The 24,677-nt window shown below is 53.6% G+C and overlaps 1 protein-coding gene across 1 annotated transcript in view; it reads right to left on the bottom strand.

The window, feature by feature from the left end:
- Nucleotides 1–16,209, bottom strand: part of LOC140716243 (Y-box-binding protein 1-like) — a 78,118-nt gene extending 61,909 nt beyond the window's left edge. The window contains exons 1-2 of the mRNA XM_073028854.1: nt 16,012–16,209; nt 14,859–15,103 (exon numbers count right to left, since the gene is read on the bottom strand). Of these exons, the coding sequence (XP_072884955.1) occupies nt 14,859–15,103; nt 16,012–16,209 (443 nt within the window). The remainder of the gene's footprint in view (nt 1–14,858; nt 15,104–16,011) is intronic.
- Between the last annotated feature and the right edge of the window lie 8,468 nt (nt 16,210–24,677).

Here is a 24,677-nt window from a genome sequence, read left to right as displayed (position 1 = left end):
TCCGACTCGGCCTCGCTCACGGTGTGGACAGACTGTGTGAGGTGGTTGTTGTTCCGACTCTGCCTCGCTCTCGGTGTGGACAGACTGTGTGAGGTGGTTGCTGTTCTGTCTCGGCCTCGCTCACGGTGTGGACAGGCTCAGTGAGGTGGTTGCTGCTCCGACTCGGCCTCGCTCACGGTGTGGACAGACTGTGTGAGGTGGTTGCTGTTCTGTCTCGGCCTCGCTCACGGTGTGGACAGGCTGTGTGAGGTGGTTGCTGTTCTGACTCGGCCTCGCTCACGGTGTGGACAGACTGTGTGAGCTGGTTGCTGCTCCGACTCGGCCTCGCTCACGTTGTGGACAGACTGTGTGAGGTGGTTGCTGCTCCGACTCGGCCTCTCTCACTTTGTGGACAGATTGTGTGAGGTGGTTCCTGTTCTGTCTCGGCCTCGCTCACGGTGTGGACAGATTGTGTGAGGTGGTTGCTGCTCCGACTCGGCCTCGCTCACGGTGTGGACAGATTGTGTGAGGTGGTTGCTGCTCCGACTCGGCCTCGCTCACGGTGTGGACAGATTGTGTGAGGTGGTTGTTGTTCCGACTCGGCCTCGCTCACGGTGTGGACAGATTGTGTGAGGTGGTTGTTGTTCCGACTCGGCCTCGCTCACGGTGTGGACAGATTGTGTGAGGTGGTTGCTGTTCTGTCTCGGCCTCGCTCACGGTGTGGACAGATTGTGTGAGGTGGTTGCTGCTCCGACTCGGCCTCGCTCACGGTGTGGACAGACTGGGTGAGGTGGTTGTTGTTCCGACTCGGCCTCACTCACGGTGTGGACAGACTGTGTGAGGTGGTTGCTGCTCCGACTCGGCCTCGCTCACGGTGTGGACAGACTGTGTGAGGTGGTTGCTGTTCTTTCTCGGCCTCGCTCACGGTGTGGACAGACTGTGTGAGGTGGTTGCTGCTCCGACTCGGCCTCGCTCACGGTGTGGACAGACTGTGTGAGGTAGTTGCTGTTCCGACTCGGCCTCGCTCACGGTGTGGACAGACTGTGTGAGGTGGTTGCTGCTCCGACTCGGCCTCGCTCACGGTGTGGACAGACTGTGTGAGGTGGTTGCTGCTCCGACTCGGACTCGCTCACGGTGTGGACAGACTGTGTGAGGTGGTTGCTGTTCCGACTCGGCCTCGCTCACGGTGTGGACAGATTGTGTGAGGTGGTTGCTGCTCCGACTCGGCCTCGCTCACGGTGTGGACAGACTGTGTGAGGTGGTTGCTGTTCTGTCTCGGCCTCGCTCACGGTGTGGACAGACTGTGTGAGGTGGTTGCTGTTCTGACTCGGTCTCGCTCACGGTGTGGACAGATTGTGTGAGGTGGTTGCTGCTCCGACTCGGCCTCGCTCACGGTGTGGACAGACTGTGTGAGGTGGTTGCGGCTCCGACTCGGCCTCGCTCACGGTGTGGACAGACTGTGTGAGGTGGTTGCTGTTCCGACTCGGCCTCGCTCACGGTGTGGACAGACAGCGTGAGGTGGTTGCTGTTCTGTCTCGGCCTCGCTCACAGTGTGGACAGACTGTGTGAGGTGGTTGCTGTTCTGTCTCGGCCTCGCTCACGGTGTGGACAGGCAGCGTGAGGTGGTTGCTGCTCCGACTCGGCCTCGCTCACGGAGTGGACAGACTGTGTGAGGTGGTTGCTGTTCCGACTAGGCCTCGCTCACGGTGTGGACAGACTGTGTGAGGTGGTTGCTGCTCCGACTCGGCCTCGCTCACGGTGTGGACAGACTGTGTGAGGTGGTTGCTGTTCTGTCTCGGCCTCGCTCACGGTGTGGACAGACTGTGTGACGTGGTTGCTGTTCTGTCTCGGCCTCGCTCACGGTGTGGACAGACTGTGTGAGGTGGTTGCTGCTCCGACTCGGCCTCGCTCACGGTGTGGACAGACTGTGAGAGGTGGTTGCTGTTCTGTCTCGGCCTCGCTCACGGTGTGGACAGACTGTGTGAGGTGGTTGCTGTTCTGTCTCTGCCTCGCTCACGGTGTGGACAGACTGTGTGAGATGGTTGCTGCTCCGACTCGGCCTCGCTCACGGTGTGGACAGACTGTGTGAGGTGGTTGCTGCTCCGTCTCGGCCTCGCTCACGGTGTGGACAGACTGTGTGAGGTGGTTGCTGCTCCGACTCGGCCTCGCTCACGGTGTGGACAGACTGTGTGAGGTGGTTGCTGTTCCGACTCGGCCTCGCTCACGGTGTGGACAGACTGTGTGAGGTGGTTGCTGTTCTGATTCGGTCTCGCTCACGGTGTGGACAGACTGTGTGAGGTGGTTGCTGTTCCGACTCGGCCTCGCTCACGGTGTGGACAGACTGTGTGAGGTGGTTGTTGTTCCGACTCTGCCTCGCTCTCGGTGTGGACAGACTGTGTGAGGTGGTTGCTGTTCTGTCTCGGCCTCGCTCACGGTGTGGACAGGCTCAGTGAGGTGGTTGCTGCTCCGACTCGGCCTCGCTCACGGTGTGGACAGACTGTGTGAGGTGGTTGCTGTTCTGTCTCGGCCTCGCTCACGGTGTGGACAGGCTGTGTGAGGTGGTTGCTGTTCTGACTCGGCCTCGCTCACGGTGTGGACAGACTGTGTGAGCTGGTTGCTGCTCCGACTCGGCCTCGCTCACGGTGTGGACAGACTGTGTGAGGTGGTTGCTGCTCCGACTCGGCCTCGCTCACGGTGTGGACAGATTGTGTGAGGTGGTTCCTGTTCTGTCTCGGCCTCGCTCACGGTGTGGACAGATTGTGTGAGGTGGTTGCTGCTCCGACTCGGCCTCGCTCACGGTGTGGACAGATTGTGTGAGGTGGTTGCTGCTCCGACTCGGCCTCGCTCACGGTGTGGACAGATTGTGTGAGGTGGTTGTTGTTCCGACTCGGCCTCGCTCACGGTGTGGACAGATTGTGTGAGGTGGTTGTTGTTCCGACTCGGCCTCGCTCACGGTGTGGACAGATTGTGTGAGGTGGTTGCTGTTCTGTCTCGGCCTCGCTCACGGTGTGGACAGATTGTGTGAGGTGGTTGCTGCTCCGACTCGGCCTCGCTCACGGTGTGGACAGACTGGGTGAGGTGTTTGTTGTTCCGACTCGGCCTCACTCACGGTGTGGACAGACTGTGTGAGGTGGTTGCTGCTCCGACTCGGCCTCGCTCACGGTGTGGACAGACTGTGTGAGGTGGTTGCTGTTCTTTCTCGGCCTCGCTCACGGTGTGGACAGACTGTGTGAGGTGGTTGCTGCTCCGACTCGGCCTCGCTCACGGTGTGGACAGACTGTGTGAGGTAGTTGCTGTTCCGACTCGGCCTCGCTCACGGTGTGGACAGACTGTGTGAGGTGGTTGCTGCTCCGACTCGGCCTCGCTCACGGTGTGGACAGACTGTGTGAGGTGGTTGCTGCTCCGACTCGGACTCGCTCACGGTGTGGACAGACTGTGTGAGGTGGTTGCTGTTCTGTCTCGGCCTCGCTCACGGTGTGGACAGACTGTGTGAGGTGGTTGCTGCTCCGACTCGGCCTCGCTCACGGTGTGGACAGACTGTGTGAGGTGGTTGCTGCTCCGACTCGGCCTCGCTCACGGTGTGGACAGACTGTGTGAGGTGGTTGCTGCTCCGACTCGGCCTCGCTCACGGTGTGGACAGACTGTGTGAGGTGGTTGCTGCTCCGACTCGGCCTCGCTCACGGTGTGGACAGACTGTGTGAGGTGGTTGCTGCTCCGACTCGGCCTCGCTCACGGTGTGGACAGACTGTGTGAGGTGGTTGTTGTTCCGACTCGGCCTCGCTCTCGGTGTGGACAGACTGTGTGAGGTGGTTGCTGTTCTGTCTCGGCCTTGCTCACCGTGTGGACAGGCTCAGTGAGGTGGTTGCTGCTCCGACTCGGCCTCGCTCACGGTGTGGACAGACTGTGTGAGGTGGTTGCTGTTCTGTCTCGGCCTCGCTCACGGTGTGGACAGACTGTGTGAGCTGGTTGCTGCTCCGACTCGGCCTCGCTCACGGTGTGGACAGACTGTGTGAGGTGGTTGTTGTTCCGACTCGGCCTCGCTCTCGGTGTGGACAGACTGTGTGAGGTGGTTGCTGTTCTGTCTCGGCCTTGCTCACCGTGTGGACAGGCTCAGTGAGGTGGTTGCTGCTCCGACTCGGCCTCGCTCACGGTGTGGACAGACTGTGTGAGGTGGTTGCTGTTCTGACTCGGCCTCGCTCACGGTGTGGACAGACTGTGTGAGCTGGTTGCTGCTCCGACTCGGCCTCGCTCACGGTGTGGACAGACTGTGTGAGGTGGTTGCTGCTCCGACTCGGCCTCGCTCACGGTGTGGACAGATTGTGTGAGGTGGTTCCTGTTCTGTCTCGGCCTCGCTCACGGTGTGGACAGATTGTGTGAGGTGGCTGCTGCTCCGACTCGGCCTCGCTCACGGTGTGGACAGATTGTGTGAGGTGGTTGTTGTTCCGACTCGGCCTCACTCATGGTGTGGACAGATTGTGTGAGGTGGTTGCTGCTCCGACTCGGCCTCGCTCACGGTGTGGACAGATTGTGTGAGGTGGTTGTTGTTCCGACTCGGCCTCGCTCACGGTGTGGACAGATTGTGTGAGGTGGTTGCTGCTCCGACTCGGCCTCGCTCACGGTGTGGACAGACTGTGTGAGGTGGTTGCTGCTCCGTCTCGGCCTCGCTCACGGTGTGGACAGACTGTGTGAGGTGGTTGCTGCTCCGACTCGGCCTCGCTCACGGTGTGGACAGACTGTGTGAGGTGGTTGCTGTTCCGACTCGGCCTCGCTCACGGTGTGGACAGACTGTGTGAGGTGGTTGCTGTTCTGATTCGGTCTCGCTCACGGTGTGGACAGACTGTGTGAGGTGGTTGCTGTTCCGACTCGGCCTCGCTCACGGTGTGGACAGACTGTGTGAGATGGATGCTGCTCCGACTCGGCCTCGCAAACGATGTGGACAGACTGTGTGAGGTGGTTGCTGTTCTGTCTCGGCCTCGCTCACGGTGTGGACAGACTGTGTGAGGTGGTTGCTGTTCTGTCTCGGCCTCGCTCACGGTGTGGACAGACTGTGTGAAGTGGTTGCTGCTCCGACTCGGCCTCACTCACGGTGTGGACAGACTGTGTGAGGTGGTTGCTGCTCCGACTCGGCCTCGCTCACGGTGTGGACAGACTGTGTGAGGTGGTTGTTGTTCCGACTCTGCCTCGCTCTCGGTGTGGACAGACTGTGTGAGGTGGTTGCTGTTCTGTCTCGGCCTCGCTCACGGTGTGGACAGGCTCAGTGAGGTGGTTGCTGCTCCGACTCGGCCTCGCTCACGGTGTGGACAGACTGTGTGAGGTGGTTGCTGTTCTGTCTCGGCCTCGCTCACGGTGTGGACAGGCTGTGTGAGGTGGTTGCTGTTCTGACTCGGCCTCGCTCACGGTGTGGACAGACTGTGTGAGCTGGTTGCTGCTCCGACTCGGCCTCGCTCACGGTGTGGACAGACTGTGTGAGGTGGTTGCTGCTCCGACTCGGCCTCGCTCACGGTGTGGACAGATTGTGTGAGGTGGTTCCTGTTCTGTCTCGGCCTCGCTCACGGTGTGGACAGATTGTGTGAGGTGGTTGCTGCTCCGACTCGGCCTCGCTCACGGTGTGGACAGATTGTGTGAGGTGGTTGCTGCTCCGACTCGGCCTCGCTCACGGTGTGGACAGATTGTGTGAGGTGGTTGTTGTTCCGACTCGGCCTCGCTCACGGTGTGGACAGATTGTGTGAGGTGGTTGTTGTTCCGACTCGGCCTCGCTCACGGTGTGGACAGATTGTGTGAGGTGGTTGCTGTTCTGTCTCGGCCTCGCTCACGGTGTGGACAGATTGTGTGAGGTGGTTGCTGCTCCGACTCGGCCTCGCTCACGGTGTGGACAGACTGGGTGAGGTGGTTGTTGTTCCGACTCGGCCTCACTCACGGTGTGGACAGACTGTGTGAGGTGGTTGCTGCTCCGACTCGGCCTCGCTCACGGTGTGGACAGACTGTGTGAGGTGGTTGCTGTTCTTTCTCGGCCTCGCTCACGGTGTGGACAGACTGTGTGAGGTGGTTGCTCTTCCGACTCGGCCTCGCTCACGGTGTGGACAGACTGTGTGAGGTAGTTGCTGTTCCGACTCGGCCTCGCTCACGGTGTGGACAGACTGTGTGAGGTGGTTGCTGCTCCGACTCGGCCTCGCTCACGGTGTGGACAGACTGTGTGAGGTGGTTGCTGCTCCGACTCGGACTCGCTCACGGTGTGGACAGACTGTGTGAGGTGGTTGCTGTTCTGTCTCGGCCTCGCTCACGGTGTGGACAGACTGTGTGAGGTGGTTGCTGCTCCGACTCGGCCTCGCTCACGGTGTGGACAGACTGTGTGAGGTGGTTGCTGCTCCGACTCGGCCTCGCTCACGGTGTGGACAGACTGTGTGAGGTGGTTGCTGCTCCGACTCGGCCTCGCTCACGGTGTGGACAGACTGTGTGAGGTGGTTGCTGCTCCGACTCGGCCTCTCTCACGGTGTGGACAGACTGTGTGAGGTGGTTGCTGCTCCGACTCGGCCTCGCTCACGGTGTGGACAGACTGTGTGAGGTGGTTGCTGCTCCGACTCGGCCTCGCTCACGGAGTGGACAGACTGTGTGAGGTGGTTGCTGTTCCGACTCGGCCTCGCTCACGGTGTGGACAGACTGTGTGAGGTGGTTGCTGCTCCGACTCGGCCTCGCTCACGGTGTGGACAGACTGTGTGAGGTGGTTGCTGTTCTGTCTCGGCCTCGCTCACGGTGTGGACAGACTGTGTGACGTGGTTGCTGTTCTGTCTCGGCCTCGCTCACGGTGTGGACAGACTGTGTGAGGTGGTTGCTGCTCCGACTCGGCCTCGCTCACGGTGTGGACAGACTGTGAGAGGTGGTTGCTGTTCTGTCTCGGCCTCGCTCACGGTGTGGACAGACTGTGTGAGGTGGTTGCTGTTCTGTCTCTGCCTCGCTCACGGTGTGGACAGACTGTGTGAGATGGTTGCTGCTCCGACTCGGCCTCGCTCACGGTGTGGACAGACTGTGTGAGGTGGTTGCTGCTCCGTCTCGGCCTCGCTCACGGTGTGGACAGACTGTGTGAGGTGGTTGCTGCTCCGACTCGGCCTCGCTCACGGTGTGGACAGACTGTGTGAGGTGGTTGCTGTTCCGACTCGGCCTCGCTCACGGTGTGGACAGACTGTGTGAGGTGGTTGCTGTTCTGATTCGGTCTCGCTCACGGTGTGGACAGACTGTGTGAGATGGTTGCTGTTCCGACTCGGCCTCGCTCACGGTGTGGACAGACTGTGTGAGGTGGTTGTTGTTCCGACTCTGCCTCGCTCTCGGTGTGGACAGACTGTGTGAGGTGGTTGCTGTTCTGTCTCGGCCTCGCTCACGGTGTGGACAGGCTCAGTGAGGTGGTTGCTGCTCCGACTCGGCCTCGCTCACGGTGTGGACAGACTGTGTGAGGTGGTTGCTGTTCTGTCTCGGCCTCGCTCACGGTGTGGACAGGCTGTGTGAGGTGGTTGCTGTTCTGACTCGGCCTCGCTCACGGTGTGGACAGACTGTGTGAGCTGGTTGCTGCTCCGACTCGGCCTCGCTCACGGTGTGGACAGACTGTGTGAGGTGGTTGCTGCTCCGACTCGGCCTCGCTCACGGTGTGGACAGATTGTGTGAGGTGGTTCCTGTTCTGTCTCGGCCTCGCTCACGGTGTGGACAGATTGTGTGAGGTGGTTGCTGCTCCGACTCGGCCTCGCTCACGGTGTGGACAGATTGTGTGAGGTGGTTGCTGCTCCGACTCGGCCTCGCTCACGGTGTGGACAGATTGTGTGAGGTGGTTGTTGTTCCGACTCGGCCTCGCTCACGGTGTGGACAGATTGTGTGAGGTGGTTGCTGCTCCGACTCGGCCTCGCCCACGGTGTGGACAGACTGGGTGAGGTGGTTGTTGTTCCGACTCGGCCTCACTCACGGTGTGGACAGACTGTGTGAGGTGGTTGCTGCTCCGACTCGGCCTCGCTCACGGTGTGGACAGACTGTGTGAGGTGGTTGCTGTTCTTTCTCGGCCTCGCTCACGGTGTGGACAGACTATGTGAGGTGGTTGCTGTTCCGACTCGGCCTCGCTCACGGTGTGGACAGACTGTGTGAGGTAGTTGCTGTTCCGACTCGGCCTCGCTCACGGTGTGGACAGACTGTGTGAGGTGGTTGCTGCTCCGACTCGGCCTCGCTCACGGTGTGGACAGACTGTGTGAGGTGGTTGCTGCTCCGACTCGGACTCGCTCACGGTGTGGACAGACTGTGTGAGGTGGTTGCTGTTCTGTCTCGGCCTCGCTCACGGTGTGGACAGACTGTGTGAGGTGGTTGCTGCTCCGACTCGGCCTCGCTCACGGTGTGGACAGACTGTGTGAGGTGGTTGCTGCTCCGACTCGGCCTCGCTCACGGTGTGGACAGACTGTGTGAGGTGGTTGCTGCTCCGACTCGGCCTCGCTCACGGTGTGGACAGACTGTGTGAGGTGGTTGCTGCTCCGACTCGGCCTCACTCACGGTGTGGACAGACTGTGTGAGGTGGTTGCTGCTCCGACTCGGCCTCGCTCACGGTGTGGACAGACTGTGTGAGGTGGTTGTTGTTCCGACTCGGCCTCGCTCTCGGTGTGGACAGACTGTGTGAGGTGGTTGCTGTTCTGTCTCGGCCTTGCTCACCGTGTGGACAGGCTCAGTGAGGTGGTTGCTGCTCCGACTCGGCCTCGCTCACGGTGTGGACAGACTGTGTGAGGTGGTTGCTGTTCTGTCTCGGCCTCGCTCACGGTGTGGACAGGCTGTGTGAGGTGGTTGCTGTTCTGACTCGGCCTCGCTCACGGTGTGGACAGACTGTGTGAGCTGGTTGCTGCTCCGACTCGGCCTCGCTCACGGTGTGGACAGACTGTGTGAGGTGGTTGCTGCTCCGACTCGGCCTCGCTCACGGTGTGGACAGATTGTGTGAGGTGGTTCCTGTTCTGTCTCGGCCTCGCTCACGGTGTGGACAGATTGTGTGAGGTGGTTGCTGCTCCGACTCGGCCTCGCTCACGGTGTGGACAGATTGTGTGAGGTGGTTGTTGTTCCGACTCGGCCTCACTCATGGTGTGGACAGATTGTGTGAGGTGGTTGCTGCTCCGACTCGGCCTCGCTCACGGTGTGGACAGATTGTGTGAGGTGGTTGTTGTTCCGACTCGGCCTCGCTCACGGTGTGGACAGATTGTGTGAGGTGGTTGCTGCTCCGACTCGGCCTCGCTCACGGTGTGGACAGACTGTGTGAGGTGGTTGCTGCTCCGTCTCGGCCTCGCTCACGGTGTGGACAGACTGTGTGAGGTGGTTGCTGCTCCGACTCGGCCTCGCTCACGGTGTGGACAGACTGTGTGAGGTGGTTGCTGTTCCGACTCGGCCTCGCTCACGGTGTGGACAGACTGTGTGAGGTGGTTGCTGTTCTGATTCGGTCTCGCTCACGGTGTGGACAGACTGTGTGAGGTGGTTGCTGTTCCGACTCGGCCTCGCTCACGGTGTGGACAGACTGTGTGAGATGGATGCTGCTCCGACTCGGCCTCGCAAACGGTGTGGACAGACTGTGTGAGGTGGTTGCTGTTCTGTCTCGGCCTCGCTCACGGTGTGGACAGACTGTGTGAGGTGGTTGCTGTTCTGTCTCGGCCTCGCTCACGGTGTGGACAGACTGTGTGAAGTGGTTGCTGCTCCGACTCGGCCTCACTCACGGTGTGGACAGACTGTGTGAGGTGGTTGCTGCTCCGACTCGGCCTCGCTCACGGTGTGGACAGACTGTGTGAGGTGGTTGTTGTTCCGACTCTGCCTCGCTCTCGGTGTGGACAGACTGTGTGAGGTGGTTGCTGTTCTGTCTCGGCCTCGCTCACGGTGTGGACAGGCTCAGTGAGGTGGTTGCTGCTCCGACTCGGCCTCGCTCACGGTGTGGACAGACTGTGTGAGGTGGTTGCTGTTCTGTCTCGGCCTCGCTCACGGTGTGGACAGGCTGTGTGAGGTGGTTGCTGTTCTGACTCGGCCTCGCTCACGGTGTGGACAGACTGTGTGAGCTGGTTGCTGCTCCGACTCGGCCTCGCTCACGGTGTGGACAGACTGTGTGAGGTGGTTACTGCTCCGACTCGGCCTCGCTCACGGTGTGGACAGATTGTGTGAGGTGGTTCCTGTTCTGTCTCGGCCTCGCTCACGGTGTGGACAGATTGTGTGAGGTGGTTGCTGCTCCGACTCGGCCTCGCTCACGGTGTGGACAGATTGTGTGAGGTGGTTGTTGTTCCGACTCGGCCTCGCTCACGGTGTGGACAGATTGTGTGAGGTGGTTGTTGTTCCGACTCGGCCTCGCTCACGGTGTGGACAGATTGTGTGAGGTGGTTGCTGTTCTGTCTCGGCCTCGCTCACGGTGTGGACAGATTGTGTGAGGTGGTTGCTGCTCCGACTCGGCCTCGCTCACGGTGTGGACAGACTGGGTGAGGTGGTTGTTGTTCCGACTCGGCCTCACTCACGGTGTGGACAGACTGTGTGAGGTGGTTGCTGCTCCGACTCGGCCTCGCTCACGGTGTGGACAGACTGTGTGAGGTGGTTGCTGTTCTTTCTCGGCCTCGCTCACGGTGTGGACAGACTGTGTGAGGTGGTTGCTCTTCCGACTCGGCCTCGCTCACGGTGTGGACAGACTGTGTGAGGTAGTTGCTGTTCCGACTCGGCCTCGCTCACGGTGTGGACAGACTGTGTGAGGTGGTTGCTGCTCCGACTCGGCCTCGCTCACGGTGTGGACAGACTGTGTGAGGTGGTTGCTGCTCCGACTCGGACTCGCTCACGGTGTGGACAGACTGTGTGAGGTGGTTGCTGTTCTGTCTCGGCCTCGCTCATGGTGTGGACAGACTGTGTGAGGTGGTTGCTGCTCCGACTCGGCCTCGCTCACGGTGTGGACAGACTGTGTGAGGTGGTTGCTGCTCCGACTCGGCCTCGCTCACGGTGTGGACAGACTGTGTGAGGTGGTTGCTGCTCCGACTCGGCCTCGCTCACGGTGTGGACAGACTGTGTGAGGTGGTTGCTGCTCCGACTCGGCCTCACTCACGGTGTGGACAGACTGTGTGAGGTGGTTGCTGCTCCGACTCGGCCTCGCTCACGGTGTGGACAGACTGTGTGAGGTGGTTGTTGTTCCGACTCGGCCTCGCTCTCGGTGTGGACAGACTGTGTGAGGTGGTTGCTGTTCTGTCTCGGCCTTGCTCACGGTGTGGACAGGCTCAGTGAGGTGGTTGCTGCTCCGACTCGGCCTCGCTCACGGTGTGGACAGACTGTGTGAGGTGGTTGCTGTTCTGTCTCGGCCTCGCTCACGGTGTGGACAGGCTGTGTGAGGTGGTTGCTGTTCTGACTCGGCCTCGCTCACGGTGTGGACAGACTGTGTGAGCTGGTTGCTGCTCCGACTCGGCCTCGCTCACGGTGTGGACAGACTGTGTGAGGTGGTTGCTGCTCCGACTCGGCCTCGCTCACGGTGTGGACAGATTGTGTGAGGTGGTTCCTGTTCTGTCTCGGCCTCGCTCACGGTGTGGACAGATTGTGTGAGGTGGTTGCTGCTCCGACTCGGCCTCGCTCACGGTGTGGACAGATTGTGTGAGGTGGTTGTTGTTCCGACTCGGCCTCACTCATGGTGTGGACAGATTGTGTGAGGTGGTTGCTGCTCCGACTCGGCCTCGCTCACGGTGTGGACAGATTGTGTGAGGTGGTTGTTGTTCCGACTCGGCCTCGCTCACGGTGTGGACAGATTGTGTGAGGTGGTTGCTGTTCTGTCTCGGCCTCGCTCACGGTGTGGACAGATTGTGTGCGGTGGTTGCTGCTCCGACTCGGCCTCGCTCACGGTGTGGACAGACTGGGTGAGGTGGTTTTTGTTCCGACTCGGCCTCACTCACGGTGTGGACAGTCTGTGTGAGGTGGTTGCTGCTCCGACTCGGCCTCGCTCACGGTGTGGACAGACTGTGTGAGGTGGTTGCTGTTCTTTCTCGGCCTCGCTCACGGTGTGGACAGACTGTGTGAGGTGGTTGCTGTTCCGACTCGGCCTCGCTCACGGTGTGGACAGACTGTGTGAGGTAGTTGCTGTTCCGACTCGGCCTCGCTCACGGTGTGGACAGACTGTGTGAGGTGGTTGCTGCTCCGACTCGGCCTCGCTCACGGTGTGGACAGACTGTGTGAGGTGGTTGCTGTTCTGTCTCGGCCTTGCTCACGGTGTGGACAGACTGTGTGAGGTGGTTGCTGTTCTGTCTCGGCCTCGCTCACGGTGTGGACAGACTGTGTGAGGTGGTTGCTGTTCTGTCTCGGCCTCGCTCACGGTGTGGACAGACTGTGTGTGGTGGTTGCTGTTCTGTCTCTGCCTCGCTCACGGTGTGGACAGACTGTGTGAGGTGGTTGCTGCTCCGACTCGGCCTCGCTCACGGTGTGGACAGACTGTGTGAGGTGGTTGCTGTTCTGTCTCGGCCTCGCTCACGGTGTGGACAGATTGTGTGAGGTGGTTGCTGTTCTGTCTCGGCCTCGCTCACGGTGTGGACAGATTGTGTGAGGTGGTTGCTGTTCTGTCTCGGCCTCGCTCACGGTGTGGACAGATTGTGTGCGGTGGTTGCTGCTCCGACTCGGCCTCGCTCACGGTGTGGACAGATTGTGTGAGGTGGTTCCTGTTCTGTCTCGGCCTCGCTCACGGTGTGGACAGATTGTGTGAGGTGGTTGCTGCTCCGACTCGGCCTCGCTCACGGTGTGGACAGATTGTGTGAGGTGGTTGTTGTTCCGACTCGGCCTCACTCATGGTGTGGACAGATTGTGTGAGGTGGTTGCTGCTCCGACTCGGCCTCGCTCACGGTGTGGACAGATTGTGTGAGGTGGTTGTTGTTCCGACTCGGCCTCGCTCACGGTGTGGACAGATTGTGTGAGGTGGTTGCTGTTCTGTCTCGGCCTCGCTCACGGTGTGGACAGATTGTGTGCGGTGGTTGCTGCTCCGACTCGGCCTCGCTCACGGTGTGGACAGACTGGGTGAGGTGGTTTTTGTTCCGACTCGGCCTCACTCACGGTGTGGACAGACTGTGTGAGGTGGTTGCTGCTCCGACTCGGCCTCGCTCACGGTGTGGACAGACTGTGTGAGGTGGTTGCTGTTCTTTCTCGGCCTCGCTCACGGTGTGGACAGACTGTGTGAGGTGGTTGCTGTTCCGACTCGGCCTCGCTCACGGTGTGGACAGACTGTGTGAGGTAGTTGCTGTTCCGACTCGGCCTCGCTCACGGTGTGGACAGACTGTGTGAGGTGGTTGCTGCTCCGACTCGGCCTCGCTCACGGTGTGGACAGACTGTGTGAGGTGGTTGCTGTTCTGTCTCGGCCTTGCTCACGGTGTGGACAGACTGTGTGAGGTGGTTGCTGTTCTGTCTCGGCCTCGCTCACGGTGTGGACAGACTGTGTGAGGTGGTTGCTGTTCTGTCTCGGCCTCGCTCACGGTGTGGACAGACTGTGTGTGGTGGTTGCTGTTCTGTCTCTGCCTCGCTCACGGTGTGGACAGACTGTGTGAGGTGGTTGCTGCTCCGACTCGGCCTCGCTCACGGTGTGGACAGACTGTGTGAGGTGGTTGCTGTTCTGTCTCGGCCTCGCTCACGGTGTGGACAGATTGTGTGAGGTGGTTGCTGTTCTGTCTCGGCCTCGCTCACGGTGTGGACAGACTGTGTGAGGTGGTTGCTGCTCCGACTCGGACTCGCTCACGGTGTGGACAGACTGTGTGAGGTGGTTGCTGTTCTGTCTCGGCCTCGCTCACGGTGTGGACAGACTGTGTGAGGTGGTTGCTGCTCCGACTCGGCCTCGCTCACGGTGTGGACAGACTGTGTGAGGTGGTTGCTGCTCCGACTCGGCCTCGCTCACGGTGTGGACAGACTGTGTGAGGTGGTTGCTGTTCTGTCTCGGCCTCGCTCACGGTGTGGACAGACTGTTTGAGGTGGTAGCTGTTCTCTCTCGGCCTCGCTCACGGTGTGGACAGACTGTGTGAGGTGGTTGCTGTTCTGTCTCGGCCTCGCTCACGGTGTGGACAGACTGTGTGAGGTGGTTGCTGTTCTGTCTCTGCCTCGCTCACGGTGTGGACAGACTGTGTGAGGTGGTTGCTGCTCCGACTCGGACTCGCTCACGGTGTGGACAGACTGTGTGAGGTGGTTGCTGTTCTGTCTCGGCCTTGCTCACGGTGTGGACAGACTGTGTGAGGTGGTTGCTGCTCCGACTCGGCCTCGCTCACGGTGTGGACAGACTGTGTGAGGTGGTTGCTGCTCCGACTCGGCCTCGCTCACGGTGTGGACAGACTGTGTGAGGTGGTTGCTGTTCTGTCTCGGCCTCGCTCACGGTGTGGACAGACTGTTTGAGGTGGTAGCTGTTCTCTCTCGGCCTCGCTCACGGTGTGGACAGACTGTGTGAGGTGGTTGCTGTTCTGTCTCGGCCTCGCTCACGGTGTGGACAGACTGTGTGAGGTGGTTGCTGTTCTGTCTCTGCCTCGCTCACGGTGTGGACAGACTGTGTGAGGTGGTTGCTGTTCCGACTCGGCCTCGCTCACGGTGTGGACAGACTGTGTGAGGTGGTTGCTGCTCCGACTCGGTCTCGCTCACGGTGTGGACAGGCTCAGTGAGGTGGTTGCTGCTCCGACTCGGCCGGTCTGAGGTTGGGACTCCGGTGCTCTCCCCGCTTCTTTCTTCTCTCTAATACAATTCCTTTCCACTTTTTCTGTCTCCAATTTCAGCAAAATCTCTGCAGTTCGTATTCTTTGCCTGTATTGTTGATTTTGTTTCTTCATCTTTTTCTGATACTCCTGCAAAGTGCCTGCCTGTAACTGCCATTGCTGTCTTTTGAGAGATGTCAATTTCTCGTGGTGCATCTGCTCTTTAACTTCCAGTAGTCGTCATCATCCTGCTTATTGGCAATATCTGTCTGCCTTGCATCCTCTGTATCTTCACCCGAGTCGCAGCCGCGGATACTGCATTCATCCTCCTTGTCGACGCTGTCTAGCTCCTCCTCATCATTGTAATAGTCGACAGTGGGTGAGAGGAGAGCTGCGGACATCTTCCCCGCCGAGTTGCCCTCCTTTGTCCACACATCTAGTGCTTTGATGGTGTGCAAATCCAACGGATTTTCCTGAGCCAAACATGTTCCAACAATAGTGGTCCTCCATTTTCCAGTACATAGAGGTTCAGCTGCTGTGTTTTGTCTCCGTAGGTCACTGTCACTTTAATTTTACCTTTGGGACGCACCTTCTGTCTGTGTAAGTCTTTAGCAGCAGCTTAGCTCGTTTCAGAGGGATGTGAGAAGAAACAGTTGTTTGTAGTCGTGTACGGAGATCACTGTTAAAGCTCAGCCTATGTCCAGCTCCATTTTCAGTCTCACGCTGCCACTTGTGGAGAGATCCTTATTATTCTTCGATCATCTGTCTCTTTCACGCTGTGAAGTTGCAGACAAGACAACCCACTTTCATCAGAGTCGTTTTCATCAGAACTGCCTTCTCTCCTTTTGTGCACCGTGTTGTATTTTCCTTCGTGGGTTTCTTGTTTCTCTGTATTTTGCCCTTTTCCTGCTGTTTACTAGCCAGTGTGGCCCTGTTTGCCACAGTTCCTGCATTCCTTGTCTTTAAACCAATAAACATCACAGTTATGTGACCTGTTCCCACAATGGTAACATTTCTTTCCTTCATTTCTGCTCAGTGACATTATATTCGTAACATATTCCAGAGATTTCTGTTGTATCTCTGAAGCACCTCGTATGGCTATTTCTAATAATATTGAGGTGTTCAGCGCTTTCTCGAATATAAGGTCTTTTTCACACAGGAGCTTCTTCTGTGTGGTTTCACAGTGCATGCCACACACTAACCTGTCCCTCAATGCGTCCGATAGACCAACTCCAAACTGACAATGTTCTGATAATTTGCGCAATTCAGCACAATATTCAGAAATACTTTCAGTTTTGTTCTGATTCCGTTTATGAAATTTAAATGTATCAGCAATGACCAGTGGTTTGGGATTTAAATGCTGTTGGAGAGTGCCTACTACTTGCTTGAACGTTTTGTCAGCTGGCTTTTCAGGGGTTAACAAACTCCATAGCAGCCCGTACGTTTTTGCACCCATTACACTGGCTTTCTTTCCTTCATTAACACTGTTAGCATCACAATATAACTCTGTTCTTTCGATATAAGTTGCCCAGTCTTCAATGCCACTATCAAATGCTGCAATGGTTCCAATTAATGCCATCTTTAGCCCCGGTACCTTGTTTAGTTTTTGACCCATGTGACCCTTTTATTTTGCTAGCGTCTTGAGCGCACTCTGGCTAGATGTGTGTGCCGCTCCTTTTCTATCTCCCTTCTGGGGCAGGAAGACCCTCAACCCCTGGGGTCAGCGCCAGCCGTGGTCTCCCGGTCTCCTGACGTGCTGCCACTCCAACTGTGTCTCCGATTCCTTTCGGACTCGCGGCCTCTCCTGCTTCTTGGCTCTTCTTCCGGTCAAATAGACACGGTGTTCCAATATGACGTAGGTTCATTAACCTCGTCGCCAATTTGTTGTGTATGTGGCCGTTTACACAACAATATCATTAATAAAAAACGCTGGAGACTGGAGCTACGTTAACAGGGTTCTTTACTAACTGAAACTGAACTGAACACACACGTACAGATCAATACGCACCTAACAGCGCATGCTCAATACGATGTATTAGTACAACACGAAATAGTCCTATATTATAAGGTAGTTACCATCCACGGTATCTGTGCCCCTCGTGATCTTATGAGCCTGTATAACAGGGGTCCATGGCATTAAAAAGGTTAGTGAACCCCTGCCCTACAAGGTCAGCCTTCATTCAACTGTTCTCCAAGGAATAAAGACCCAGCCTAGCCAACATCTCTCTGTAACTCACGCCCTCTAGCCCCAGCAACATCCTCATAAATCTTTCGGGACTCTGAAGCTGACCTTCTGTATATTATTTGTTCACTGTTTATTATTTGCACGATTTGTCCTCTGGCACTGCGGATCTTTGTCAGTCTTTGTTGCGTGTGGTTTTTCGTGGATTCTATTGCGTTTCCGGTTCCGGCAAGAAGACGGATCTCAAGGTTGTACATGGTTGTTATATACCATACTTTGATCATAAATTTACTTTCAACTTTGAACTTTGATGTTTAACCACATCTTTCCTGATCAAAATTGAGGATCTTTCAATAGAACCTGAAATGATAATGAGAGGTTTGACTGAAGCATTGGTTGTCATTCTTTCAAAATTTCAGGTTCTGGAACTTGCACACCCGGATTCTCCATGATGGCTACTCATCCCCCAACTTCACTTTGTCCATGCTGTCTCAAGCCAACTTTAGACTCTTGTCCTTGGTAAGAATCTTCATGCTTAGTAACTTGGAAGGAGAAATGGCAGATCCTTTCCAGGGTACAAAGTGGCTCTGTTCCTTAACCCAGATTGTAAGTGCGGCAGCCTGGCAATATTTTGTGCAAAGTGTCGTTAAACCAGGACTCAACCATTTGGAATTTTCTGCAAGATGCCAATGATATTACTGCGGACTGAATTCCCACTTGGAGGAACCCTTCCGTAAGCCAGGAAATCATTGCACCTGCACCCAAACATTTGTCATCTGTGTGGGCTGATTGTGTGTTAGATACGTGTGTCATGACCAAAGGGAAAAACTGGCTGGAGTCGCTTAGCACTTCAGTGCTGGGGTGTTTATTAGGTGTGTCAAAAATCAAACTTACAAAAATGAGCAAAAATAGTGAAACCGCCAATATTTACAAAAAGATATCTACCTGAAAATATAACATTAGCTCTGTACTCCGTCCAGTGTGAACTTCTGATCTCTCTCTCCTACTCAGGGCAATCAGCTTGTTTTGTTTGCACACACTACGAAATATGATCTTTAATTACCAAAGTTAACTTAAGACTGTACGTGAATTAGAATATTACACACCCCACAAATGTTGTTACAATCGTTACAGAATAAACTGAAATATCCGTATAAACTCAGTATGCAAATAAATACAGTATACACATTTACACATAAATACCCCATGCGAAAGAAATGGAATCTTTCAGCATGTATGGTTGGAAATGCACCATCAGCAGTGTTTAGCACCCATTATGGGAATATACGGTGAAGACACAGAAGTACACACACTTGGCGCGATGACAACAGAATGACACGGCAATGTTTGTGTTTGAGTGAACGGTGTGTGTAAGGAGTGTGTTTACCGAGTGCTCTCTGTCACACCATAAGTTGGGCAGTTGTAACCGGACAGAGGACCTGTATCACTATTCAGGGAGAGAGAGAAGCAGAACACAAGTCACCTAAAATTATTTGTACTGATATCATTTGAAGGAAGAATGATATATAAAAAGTAGAGACAAGACACAAGAAATAATAGGAGGGGTAGGCAGATTCAGTATGGGCTCGATGGATGATAGGAAAATTACATCAGACAACTTTGTTAATGTAAAAGAGACAAGACTAAACCAGTGGGAATGGAGTTTTGGGATTTTCATAAAGCCTTTGAGAAAGTGCTATCATTAAACTACATTTCGGAATTGGGATTGGAGGTGTTTCTGTGGAATGAGTTCAAGTTAACAGGCAGAAAACAAGGACTGGTGGAACAGAGGTGGGTCCAATGAAATGAGAACAGGTATGGCACCCAAGTGACTATTCCCCTGAGAGCCAGTATTAATTTGATTTGGCTGATTTGTCTTCTATATGTTATTACGATGGAGAAATGCACTCATGCCAAGAGGATGCCCAGGCTGCCAGTGTCTTCCTGTTGAGAGATTTAACTGAGATATATAACATTTTTGGAGACCCAGATGGGGTGAAAAGTCCAGCTCCCCTCAGCAGAGATATCAGCAGCATCATAGATTTATAGGGCACCAGAGCACAGATACAGGCCCTGGGCCCAATTGCTTCATAATGCAACATTTCCACAAGTGTGGCGAACACCTTATTCACCACCCTGTCTACCTGTGATGCTGCTCTCAACCAGCTCCTACATTACACTCCCTGGTGCCCTACCATTCATAGTGTAAGCTCCAATGCTGGTCTGACTTTCTGAAATGCAACACCTACGCTCACTTGCATGGAAATATTTCTGCTACTCCTCAGCCCACTTCCATAACTCATCAAGATTCCCTTGTAATCTACAATAACCGTCTTCACTATCAACAACACGACCTAATTTTATGTCATCTGCAAAGTTGTCGATCAAGCCTTGCACATCCACATGGAAATAATTTCTATACATAATGAATAAGAAGGGTTCCCTGTGGCTCGCCATTCCAGTCAGCATTCTCCACACGGGGGAACAAACTTCAACCAGCACTGTTGGTTGAATCCACCCAGGTAGCTCTCGCTGGATTCCATGGGACCCAACCTTCCAGACCAGGCTGCAGTGGGATCCTGGCAAAGGCCTTACTAAAGCTCAAATAGACAGCGTCCACTACCCTTCCCTCATCTACCTTTCTCGTTACCTCTTCAAAAAAAAAAATTCGTCAAGCACGACTTCCCATACGCAAATCCGTGCCGACTCCTCCTAAACAGGAGTACATTCAGCCAGAGACTCATTCCACCAAGATGCAACAATGAGCGTCATAGGAAGTCATTCCTGCCTGTGGCCATCAAACTTTACAACTCCTCCCTCGGAGTGTCAGACACCCTGACACCCTCCGTCTCTCAGAAATCCCTCCAATAACTTCCCCAGTAGTAACAGCAGGCTGAGAGGCCTGTAGTTTCCTGTCTTGTTCTTGTTACCCAATAGAAGAACATCAGCCGCCTTTGTACGGGCACTTCACCAATGGTTAACAATGACGCAATTGTCTCCACAAGGGCCTCTGCAATTCCTTGTCTAGCTTCTCACGAAGGCTGAGGATGCACACTATCAGGTCCAGGGGTTTATCCACACTGCAAACACCTCCTCCCTGGTAATATGGCCTCCAAAACATCACCACATTACCTCTTAAGCAACCACAATTTTCTCTTCAGTGAATACCAAGGAGATATATTTGTGGAAAATCCCACCCATCTCATGTGGCTAGAGACACGGATGACTGGAGGAATCTACTTTCTCCTTGGCTACCTTTTACCCCACATACAGGTTCAGAACCTCTTGGCATTTTCCTTTACCTTACCTGCCAGATCCATCTTGTGACCTCTCACCAAAACAAGAGTTCACCCTGACTGCTACTTTCAGTATTTGCCCTGTGTCTTTCCCTAAGAGACAGTCCAGTATTGCACCCTCCCAACTCAGGAAACTTTGCTGGAGACACTTCACATATTCCACCCTCCAGGCACTTAACACTCGGGAAAGTCCAGTATATACTGGGGAAATTTATATCTCCTACTAATACAACGCTATTATTCTTTCAACAATGAGCAATTTCTCTACATACGTGCTCCTAATGTTGCCACTGGCTATTGGAGGTCTCCATAATACAACCCCACAAGTGACCTTACCGCCTCTTTCCAAGTTCTACCCATAAGGCCTCCCTGGACAATTCTACAAGAATGTTAGTTGTAAGTACTGCTGTACAGCACACCCACAGAATGTTGGAGGAACTTAGCCGGTCAGGCAGTACATGTGGTGGGAAATGAGCAGTCAATGAACGTTTGGGTCTCAGTTCGAATCGTCAGCTGTTCATTTCCCTCCATACATACTGCCTGTCCGGCTCAGTTCCTACAGCGTTCTGTGTGCTTTGCTCCAGATTTCCAGCATCTGCAGAATCACTTGTGTCTGAGTACTACTGTTACATCTTATCAAAAAGGCAAGATCCCTCCCCAGCCCCCTCACTCACTCGCCTCTACCTCTGACATGCCAGAAGCATCTGTGTTCCAGAATACTGAGCTGCCAGTCCAGCCGTTCTTTCAACTGTTTTTGCTGTGATGACACCTCCTCAGTCCTCAGAGCCAATCTATGCTCTGTTCTTCTGACTTACCTGTTGAACCTTGGTGTATTGAAATAACCGTAGTTTAACTGAGTATTTGCCTCCCTGCCCCTGGCTGTCCTGACTGCTAAACTCGCTCTTGCTTTATGCCTTGACTTGCTCCTCCTCACAGTCCCATCCTCCAGCTAATCTACTTCAAACCCTACCATGTAGCATTAGCAACTTTCCATGCAGGGATATTGGTCCCTCTCTAGTATCCCGTCCCTCTTGCCTCTAACCCAGAGGAGATCCCAATAGTCCAAGGACCCTAATCCCTGCCTCCTGAAGCAGCTTCTCAGGCAGCAGTTCACCTGGCCGATGCTTCTACTTCTAACCTTGTTAGCGTGTGGCACAAGGAGTCATCCAGAGGTCACGGCTCCTCTATCTAACTTCCTATACTCATTCTGCAGGACCTCATCCCCTGTTGCACCTATGTTGTAAGTTCATTGAGAGAGTATGAGAGGGAAGTTGAGGAAAGATTCATGCTGTGAGTCCTGAGTGTGATCTGCAAAACAATGTGAAAAGTGCAAAAATCCGTACAGCATTTAAAAATTAGCTGTGGAGCACTAAACTACAACTAAGAATCAGGCACGATTAACCATGTCCATCCTAACCATAAACAATACGAGAGCGTATTGGAAGCACTCAGCTGATCAAGCAGCATCAGTCAAAGTTTCAAACAAAGAGCTGGTCATTGGAATTGGAAAAGTGAGGGGCAGAATGGGAGAGAACACAGGCAGATGAGAGATGGGAGAAGACATATGACATGTGACATATGAACAGTACAAATTCTTTATCTGTGGGCAGTGAGCTGGTCAAACGATTGATCAATTTGTTACCGAGTTGAGAAACCACAGTAAAACATGCGAGTTTGCAGAACTGATGGACTCTCTCATTAAAGGCAGAATTGTTTGCAGCATTCCGGATAACGCTCTGAGACTAAGACTCCTAAGAGAACCAGACGTGGATTTGGAAAATGCTTTGATTCTCTGCATAGCTTCAGAGACCATGATGTCGCAGGCTAAAGAGCTTTTTATTGAGAGCTATGTAGATGCTGTAAAGCGCAAACCTTTTAGAAAAAATAATGAAGCAACAACGAAACTGACAGAGAACAAGATGTTGTTTGAAAGAAAAAAACTTTGTGATCGCTGTGGGTGGGAGCACCGACCTAAAAAGTGTCCAACATATGGAAAAATGTGCAATCACTGTGATAAGAGTAATCATTTTTCACGCTGTTACAGAAGTAGAAAGGAAATAAAACACGTAAATGCAGTGCTTGAAAAATAAACAAAGTAAGAACGACTGGACCATGCCATTGCAAGTGAACCAAAACATTATTATGTTTAAACTGGATACTGGAGCACAAGTAAATGTTCTTTCAGAATCTGAGTTTAATGCATTAAAGCCAAGACCAAAGTTACATCAGACAAACATAAAAGTGACTGGGTATTCAGGTGCAGACATTCCAGTTAAAGGAACATGTGTGGTGAAAGTATCACACAAAAATAGTGTGCACACGCTTTCATTTGTGGTCGTGCCAAAAAATGTACAGTCAATATTGTGTTTATCTGCCTGTGAGAAACTGAATTTGGTGAAAAGAGTATAAGTCCTGGACTGTGACGCACAGTCGGAATACAGTGACTTGATGAAAGAGTATCAGGACTTGTTCAAAGGGCTTGGTTGTCTCCCAGGAGAGTACACGATTAAAATTGACAACACAATGCCACCCGTGGTACGTCCATGAAGAAAAGTGCCTCTTTCATTACGTCATCAGCTGAAAACAGAGCTTGACAGAACGGAACGGCTAGGAGTCATAAAAAAAATTGATGAACCGACTGAACGGGTCAATTCGCTTGTTATTGTTGATAAGAAAAATGGAAAACTGAGAATTTGCTTAGATCCAAGAGACTTGAATCGAGCCATTAAAAGAGAGCATTTCAAATTGCCTACTCGTGAAGAAATTATGTCACAGTTTGATAATGCAAAGTGCTTTAGTAAATTACCGTAGATGCATCCTCTGGATTCTGGCAACTTAAACTAGATGAACCAAGTTCAAAGTTGTGTACCTTTAACAGTCCTTTTGCCAGATACCGTTTTCTTAGGCATCCATTTGGAATTGCATCAGCTCCTGAAGTGTACCATAAACCATTCACATGCTATATGAGCACATCGAGGGCGTGGATACTTCCATGAGCCATATTATTGTTTGGGGATCATCTAAACAAGAGCATGACTCCAGACTCAGACAAGACTTAGAGGCAACACGCAAGGCAAACCTGAAGTTGAATAAAGACAAATGTCAGCTAGGAGAGACTGAATTTACCTTTGTGGGTGATTCATCAGCAAAGAGGGTGTGCGCCCTGATCCATTGAAGGTTTCTGCTATTGAGAACATGCCAAGACCGCAATGTAAAAAGGATGTTCAAAGTTTTATGGGAATGTTCAACTACACGGGAAAATTCGTATCCAATCTTTCGGAACAGCTTGCTCCACTGAGGCAGCTAACAGAAAAGAAAAACGAATGGAGCTGGAATCATGAGCAGGAGAAGGAATGGCAAAATCTCAAGAAAATGCTCATCAAAGAACCTGTGTTGAAATTCTGAGAGACCCATCAAAATCTCATGTGAGGCATCTCAGGCAGGCTTAGGGGCAGCATTACCCCAGAAACATGATCAGGAATGGCTACCAGCAGCATATGCATCTCGTTCATTATCTGATCCAGAAATAAGGTATGCCCAAATTGAAAAAGAATTGCTCAGTATTATGTTCGCTTGCGAGGGATTTATCAGTTTGTGTCAGGGCAATCTATTGATGTTGAAATTGATCATAAGCCTCTGATTTCATTATTTCACAAACCTTTAAGTGACTGTCCTTTGCAAATTCAGTGAATGATGATCAAATTGCAAAGATATGTATTGAATGTGTCATACACACCTGGAAAATTCATGTACACGGCTGACACACTTTCCAGAGCTGTGGATCCAACAACAAAAGACAGTCACAGGGATGTTATTGATGTTCAGGCATTTGTTGATATAATCACAGAGACCGTACCTGTTGCTCCCGAAAAGTTGGAACTGCTGCGTCTTGAGACAGAGAAGGACAAAATTGTCAGGTAATACAAGTGGTGATGGATGGATGGCCAGATAATAAGCATGACTGTACCTCAGAAGTACAAGAATATTGGAACCACAGATCAGAACTGTCTGTTGTGGATGGGATATTGTACATACGTACATTCTCCGAAAAGAAATGCTTGGGAAAATTCATGACGGCTGCCTAGGTATTGGAAAGTGTAAGAGAAGGGCGCGGGAAGTGATGTTTTGGCCCAGGATGAATCAAGAAATTGCAGAATTGGTGTACTCTTGTCAAATATGCTTTAAATACCAACCTAGCAACCCTAAGGAGCCACTGCATCCACATCCTAGTCCTCAGAGACCTTATCACGAGGTAGGTTTTGAACTTTTTGTAACTGACAACAAGGATTATATTTAATAACAGATTACTACTCATTGTATCCTGAATCCTTAATATTCACAAGTCCAGACTGACATCTACATCATTTATTATAATATTATAATTTGTCCTCTACTGTGCCAACTGTCTTGTTGATATAATTATTGTACTGCCCTGCACTGTTTTGTGCACTTTATGTAGTCCTGTGCAGGTCTGTAGTTTAGTGCAGTTTTTTATGTTGTTTTATGTAGTCTAGTGTAGCCTTGTGCTGTCTAGTTTTGTGTTTCATGTAGCACCAGGGTCCTGGAGGA

The sequence above is a fragment of the Hemitrygon akajei genome, chromosome 25 (genome assembly GCF_048418815.1).
Source record: "Hemitrygon akajei chromosome 25, sHemAka1.3, whole genome shotgun sequence".
Classification (NCBI taxonomy): domain Eukaryota; kingdom Metazoa; phylum Chordata; class Chondrichthyes; order Myliobatiformes; family Dasyatidae; genus Hemitrygon; species Hemitrygon akajei.
The sequence above is the reverse complement of the archived record's forward strand: the minus strand, read 5'-3'. Positions and strand labels throughout refer to the sequence as shown.